This window comes from Mchenga conophoros, linkage group LG13 (genome assembly GCF_057382185.1).
Source record: "Mchenga conophoros isolate Kocher_MC1m ecotype Shallow Benthic linkage group LG13, M_conophoros_male_GT1.1, whole genome shotgun sequence".
Taxonomy (NCBI): domain Eukaryota; kingdom Metazoa; phylum Chordata; class Actinopteri; order Cichliformes; family Cichlidae; genus Mchenga; species Mchenga conophoros.
The window spans coordinates 33,757,142-33,764,081 of record NC_140538.1 but is presented as its reverse complement, the minus strand read 5'-3'; the positions used below and the strand labels follow the sequence as shown (position 1 = coordinate 33,764,081).

At 43.7% G+C, this 6,940-nt stretch overlaps 1 protein-coding gene across 1 annotated transcript; it reads right to left on the bottom strand.

Moving 5' to 3' along the window:
* Positions 1 to 769: 769 nt before the first annotated feature.
* LOC146561786 (uncharacterized) lies at positions 770 to 5,575 on the bottom strand. Its single transcript, XM_085295863.1, has 2 exons — positions 4,837 to 5,575; positions 770 to 2,211 (listed from the first exon to the last, which is right to left on the bottom strand). The coding sequence occupies exons 1-2, from the start codon at positions 5,357 to 5,359 to the stop codon at positions 1,580 to 1,582; spliced, it is 1,155 nt and encodes a 384-aa protein (XP_085151989.1). The 5' UTR covers positions 5,360 to 5,575; the 3' UTR covers positions 770 to 1,579.
* Positions 5,576 to 6,940: the final 1,365 nt, after the last annotated feature.

The following is a 6,940-nucleotide window of genomic DNA, read 5'->3' as shown; positions in this document are numbered from 1 at the left end:
TGTAAAAGCATTGTTCTGCTGTGTGAATGGCTAATTTGATCTTTGCATTAACAAGCAATTCAGCAGGTATGCCTAATGAAATAGCATTGAGTTCACTCGAGCAGTGTCAGAAAGCATTTATCTGGCAACGTGCTTTAGTAACTTACCCAAGGGCATGACGATGTATTTGATTGGTGTTGCCTGTAGCTAATGTTACAAGAATGTATCAAATTTTAAATTCTGAACCAGCTGCTGGTCAAAATATAGACAGCTTTCATTTTAGCTTCTTTTCACCCAGATTAGCCCAAAAGCATGCTGCGCTGCTGTGAAACATCCTGGCAGTGGATGAGTGCACCCTCCACATAATCTTACTGCCACAGGCTGGATCGCACTTTCAGGTCTACCTTTCACATCACTGCGTCAGTCTGTACAGGGGAGCCACCTACCTTACTCTCTCTGTCAGAGTATCAAGACACAAGAACATGGAGACTTCCAATGCAGGAAACCCCTGATACAGTCTGCCTGGGGTAAGCTTTGACATGGTAAGTGTGAATACTTGGTGAATTATCATGTTTAGATAGACTTTTGCAATGTGTTCATGGCAAAATTAAATTACAACCTTTTAGGAGGAACCACTGTGGTTATGGTTGGTGGACAGTTCCACCTGCTGCAGGTCTCTGAACTTTTCTGGTGGGTGGATCATGAATCTGAGCCACATATGAAGAGTGCACTTTAAAACAGTTACTTTTTTAAGCAGTTTCAAAAATCATGCACACTTCTACTTCTTTTCTTGATTTATTGATGCACATTGTGTGTAGGACATGAGATTTTTGAAAGCTTGAGGTGCTGGAAATGAAGTGTAAACAAACACAAGAGATTAACTCACTCATAATCCAACCGAGATTCAGTGGGAGATTCAGTACAAACAAGGACGTGAGTATAGTTTCACTGACTTCTGCTACGTTGGATTAAACTCACAAATACTTCCAGACTTCTGTTTGTTACTAAAGACCTCTGTATGCTTCCACAGAGGTGGCGGCCTGACAGCAGAATCAGCTGTTCCAGATCAACCTTTTAAAGTTGTACAAACCAGTCTGCTCGAAGCATACAGAGACTATAAAGTACTCCCCTGTGTACCTGCTGGTTTGGTACTGCCGTGTTACCTTGTGTACATTGGTGCTGTGACATCAAGGAAACATTAACCTCTTTCCATCAACTTGGCCCCTAAAATTGCTTCACCTAAGTGGAGCCCTTGAATTGGTCATTGATCCGTGTCTCTAGAGGTCGTCATGTACACAAATCTCTTTAATATTCGCTGATCCACTTGCACAAAGTTAACTCCTTATCTTAGTTCAGGTTAGCTAGCCATGACTGATAACTTGCAGTAAAACATTTTGTTTCATAATCAGGAGTTCCTCCCGTCCTTTCGGACACCATTTGAGCCGTTTCTGTTGATCCACACATTTTTAATGTGACACAGTCCCTTTGACCTTCTCCGAGGGCCACCGATGTGGAACCATGCAGCTGCTTGTTCTGGCCCGACCTGGATCTGACGATATGAGATCTGTTCTGCGAGTCAAATTTCACCAGTCCCTCAACTTTACGTGACGTACTCCTCGTCATCACTAGGTTCTGATTTGATGTGGTCTGGGTGAAGGAGAGGAAAGTGTGGTGCTGTAGTCCTGGTACAGACATACCACTCCTTAATGTTAGACAACTGAGGTAAGGCTGGGTTGACTGAGCGCTGGCTCCGCCGTGGGGTCCTGCCGCTCTGCTGCTGCTGGCTCAGCTGGCTCTTCAGGCCTGAAAGAGAGAGATCCAGAGGCATCGCTACCGGAGACGAACTCCGTAGCAGCAGCTTATGGTCCACTTCGCTGGCTGAACGGAGGTCCAATTCGTGATTGGACAGCAGAGAAAAATGAGTGTTTCTGTCAGTAAGTGATGGAGAGAGGTGGTTCATTTTAAGGTCAAGGGGCTCGAGGACAGCCGGATGAGGTTGCTGGAGTTGAAGAGGGATGGCATTGTACAGGTCCTGGGTTTCAGAGGTAGGTGATGACTTGATGTGAACCTTCATGTGTTTGCGCAGGGAGCTGGGGTGGGTGTAAGACTTGGTGCATCCTACTGCCTTGCAGTCGTAGGGCTTTGAGGCTGTGTGGACCTGCGAGTGCTTCTTTCGGTCGCTGCTGTTGGCAAAGCGCCGCTCGCAAAACTCACACTGGAATGGCTTCTCACCTGAAAAACAAACATCACACGCACAATTATCAGCCTTGCAAAGGGAATGGACCTGAAAAACCAACATTCAACTGGACACGTTCAAAGGAGTGATGCTGAGAAATAGCATTGTTATTCCAAAAAAGGACACTTGTTTCTAAAGAACAGTAAATATTTAATGGAATCGTATTTTAACCTCCTAGGACCTGCGTCCACATATGTGGACGTCACATTTTGGGTTATTTAGACCAAAATACTCAATTTTGCTCTACAAGGGCCTGATATCCACTTACGAGGACATTATGCTGCTACTGTTCTATCAAAATGTTAAACGAATATCCTCATGTGTGGCTCTCATTTTTCTTAAAAACAAAAATAAGGTTAAAAAAAAATCTGGTAATTCTTTGTTTTTACATTCATCAGGTCCCAATCAGCCCAAATATCAAAGAGAAATTAAAAATGCTGCCGTGGAAGAGTTCTTAGGAGGTTAAATAATCAAAACTCATATCAAAGTTGGAACGCAGTGACCGATGTTCAGCAACCATCACTGAGCACACAGTTAAAGCAGGTTTAACAAATATGATGCTGCTGAAGAAGTGATCCTTTAGCTTTTAGGCATACATCCCAGTCAGGGAACAGCTTCCAAACCTCAGCAGAGTGATGTTGCTTTTTAAGAAATGAAGGTTGATCCATTGAGAAATTAGCAAAACAGCAGCTCTTGAATGGTGACTGAAAGCTTTGAAGAAGAAAGTAATCACCAACAAGAAGGCGATTGGTTACAAAAGAAGCAAATCTGTGAGTGCAGAACAAATGGTGCTTGATATCCTCTGTCAAGCATGGTGGAGGGAAGTTATGGATGCTGCATGATTCCTTCCCTTTGTTTTTAAATGTAATATCTCCAGTAAATGTAATAAATAGAAGGAAATTTAAACCAAAAAATCTGCTGCAGTTTTAGATCAACAGTCAGGAACCACATTGATTAATGCAGCACCAAATGGACAGAAGAGCTGTGTAGGTCAGGCTCTCACTGCTTCCATGCAGACACGCTGCAGCTTGTGAGAGCCCATATGGAAAAGAAAAAGACAATATACTTATAAAGCTTATATGATTTACTCATGAAAGTGGCCACTTTCTCATTACTTTCATATATTGTTTTAGGAAGTGTCCAAAACATACAAGTTTCATTTCTATAATTTTCAAGGGATCTCATATCTGTTTTCACTCTTGTATGCTTTTCATACACGTTTCACACAAGGCAGATACAAACTTTATAAGATTTATATTTATCTTTTCCATATGGGAGGACAGACACACACCAGGGTTTTTACCTTCTTCTGGGATAAAGAGAAAACACAGTGGGGTCAGCGAGGAAGCACCAGCTAATAAAAAACCCTCCATAAGACTGGATGATTTAGCTTAATGTAAAACGATGAATGATTATCAGCAGAAGAGATAACGACATGCTAAATTTTAACATTTGCATGTTTTGTATTCATTTTGAAAACACAGTTGTACTAATGCTTTCATGCTGTCTTTAACGGGAATGGGAGTGATGTCTTGGGGAAACTGGAAGCACACATAAAAGCATCGACTGTATTAAAGATGAATGCAGTGGCAGACCTGTTTTTGAAGCTATGTGCTGATCTTTTTTCGCCTCACCACTATAGCTACACCAACACGGGCTTCACTGGAATCTGTGTCCATCTTTTATGTACAGTCTATGTACAGAGCCTCTACCGTGACATCATGCCATCACAGGCCTTCCTAGAAAAAGTCTATATCAGTAACATAAACTCAGTGTTGTGGTAATAAAGCATCTTTAAGAGACATGGTCAGAAAATGGACCTGCATGTATGTGGGACCACTCAGCTACTTATACGGCTGCAGACCACTTAGCTGGAGCCTCTGTGACTCACATCAGAAGCAGCTTTTCTACCAATCAGAGAGCTGGTGGCTTGAGCCCCAGCCCCTTCAGCCTGCATGTCCAAGCATCCTGGAGTAAGTTGATCCACTAGATTGTGAGTGCATGCATGAATGTTAGACGTGGCACTTGTCTATAGAATGAATGAATGAAGGTGTGTGAGAGCTTGTTGGGGGGGGTGCACCCAGTAAGTACCAGTTTTTATTGGATGCAGTTTCAGAGCATCTGTCACACATGCAGCCAGTTTCAATCAGCGCCCTGCGCTACCCTGCCCGTGATGTCGGTACAGCATCGCACTCGTTTTCTGCATTGTGTGGTTGTTTCTAGTTTAGCTGGTGACTTTTATACTTTTACTGGCTTATTGATTTCAAGATCCTAAACGCAGCAAGCGCTGTTGTTATTGATGATTAATAACTGATGTATAGTCATTGCCCAAGGACGGGTTCACCGCTCATACACGTCCTGAGGACTAAACTAAAGCTCAGTGCTGACCTGTGCTGATGCCTGTCACCTAGGAAACAAGGGAGCACTCAAGTCTAATGTGAATCTACACCGAACTAAGCCCAAGTAAACATGGAGGGGATTCCTAGCAGGGGAGAGCGCTGTGTATTATGCTGTGTTCTCGGTCCCTGACAGGAAGCTTGTGTTGACGGATGGCACGGACTGAGCGAGCGCAATGACAGTATCTGCGCTCTCGTAGCAGTCACACAATCACGAACCCTTACCAGTGTGCGTGCGCGTGTGGATCTTGAGGTTTTCCGAGCGTGCGAACATCTTGCCGCAATTGGGAAATGCGCATGAAAACGGCTTCTCCCCGGTGTGCACGCGAATGTGGTTAATGAGTTTGTATTTGGCTTTGAACGCCTTCCCGCCGCGCATACACTCGTCCCACATACAGACGTGACTGAGGCTTTCCAGCCCCGCAGCTACATGCTCGGTGGTGACGTGGTCCACGAGCTCGTGCATGGAGCTGAAAGTTTGATCGCAGACGGATGTCGCCGTCCGCCCAAGCCTCTGTCTTGAAGAAGTTCGGTCAATCCATTTGCACACTAGCTCCGTTTTAACGGTGGGGCCTTTGGAGAAATCCAGCAGGCCGTCCATCCCACCGCCCGCATCGGTGTCGGCAGAAGCGGGGATACTGGTAGCTCTCGGATGGGGTGGCGAGACGATGCTAGAAGCTCCAGAGTTGTTGTTCCCCAACGGAGAGACGAGGCCATTGTGCCTGGCCACCACAGCCGTCCGCTTCATGCTCTGCACGGCGGGCTGTCCCGCTCCTGTCGCCACCAGCACACCTTGCTTTCACTTAAAATGAGTTCAATCCAACTGGCCAAAGCCTCACCACTATCACGCTTCCTTCCTGTGTGTTTTAGTCGAGGCGAGAGCGCATGCGGCAGCGTTTTTACCCCCCGCTGCTCGCTGTTAGCTCCCGAGAGTCAAAGCCTCCATGCTTCTATTTACTGTGAATAGAGATGAACGGAGTCGAAGGAATACAGCAGGACGCGACCCGCTACCATTTGGCGGCGTCCTTGTCTCCTTTCCTTCCTTACTCCAGCCTTCCTTCCTTTTAGTTTTAACTAACGTGTCCATATTGCTGATGTGCGTCGAGGATCAGGAGCGCCAGCACACAGAAATGAAGCATTGCCTGATTTAATGATGACTCGTGAAATAACCTGCATTAGTAAATTCATTTAGAACTGTTTTCATGTCTTTTGTTTATTTAGACATGCATAACATCCATCGTTGTTTATATGTTAAAGGGAAATGAAAAACATAAATATGAATAAATATTTCCAAAATAATCCAACAACAAATACTTAATGTAGTTAATACTAAATATGATTTATAGAAAGAAAAAGAAAGAATCAAAACCTCATTTTAAAAAATGTTCAAATTGAGACTTTAAAAAATGCAAATTAAAAAGAGAAATAAGTAAATGAATTGAAAAATCCAATTAGTTTTGAAATGTTTATTCCACTCACCTTTTAAGTTTCATTTTTCCCGTTAGCTGTAATAATTACTAGATTAGCTATTGGATTAGCTTTTCCATTTCTATGGCTTTTTTGTCCTTGGAGAAAAAGCAATGCAAATTAGGCATGCATGTAAAGAGGTCTCTCATTGGTTGCTCACAGGCATGCTGGCTGGGTTTTTCTGTGCCACTGACAGCTTTTCACTGTTAAGGAGACTTTTTAAAGAAGTGTTTGTGGACAGTTAGCCTCGGTATTCATTGAAAATGTCCAACACAAATATATGAATGATGTGAAGGGAAAATGCAGGGAAAAGAAAACCTGAACCCCTCATGATTTGGCTGAAAGTAATGTAGTAACACAGCTAATGCTAGTATCCCTCCACGTAGCCATGTAGCCCCAGTCTTACCTTGTGAAAATGTGACATACCAGTAGTACTAGCTAGCTTCTGTTTTTAGTAAGCTAATGTGCTCAAATAAAGCTTGAAGAAGCTCAGACTGTTACAATGGTTAAAACCAGTCCTGTTACATTTATACACATTGCTAAAGCAATGGCTGCAACCTACAGCCTTTGAAATCACGATTAATATGCTGTCCTAATATTAATTTTCTCTATACAATCTGTGGCCATAAAGTCTCTGAATGTTGTGTGAGCTACAATAAATGATGTGAAATAATGTTTTTAAACCAGGGCAGCACGGTGGCACGGTGGTGAGCACTGTTGCCACACAGCAAGCAGGTCCTGATTCAATTCCACCTTCAGGCCGGGGTCTTTTGTGTGGAGTTTGCATGTTCTCCCCATGTTTGCGTGGCTTCTCACCGGGTACTCCAGTTTTCTCCCACAGTCCAAAGACTTGCAGTTAGTG

Coding starts and splice junctions, on each gene's coding strand:
- LOC146561786 (XM_085295863.1), bottom strand. CDS start 5,359: ATGAAGCGGACGGCTGTGGTGGCCAGGCACAATGGCCTCGTCTCTCCG. Junction 2,212..4,836: donor CCACACGCGCACGCACACTG/GTAAGGGTTCGT, acceptor TTTGTTTTTCAG/GTGAGAAGCCATTCCAGTGT.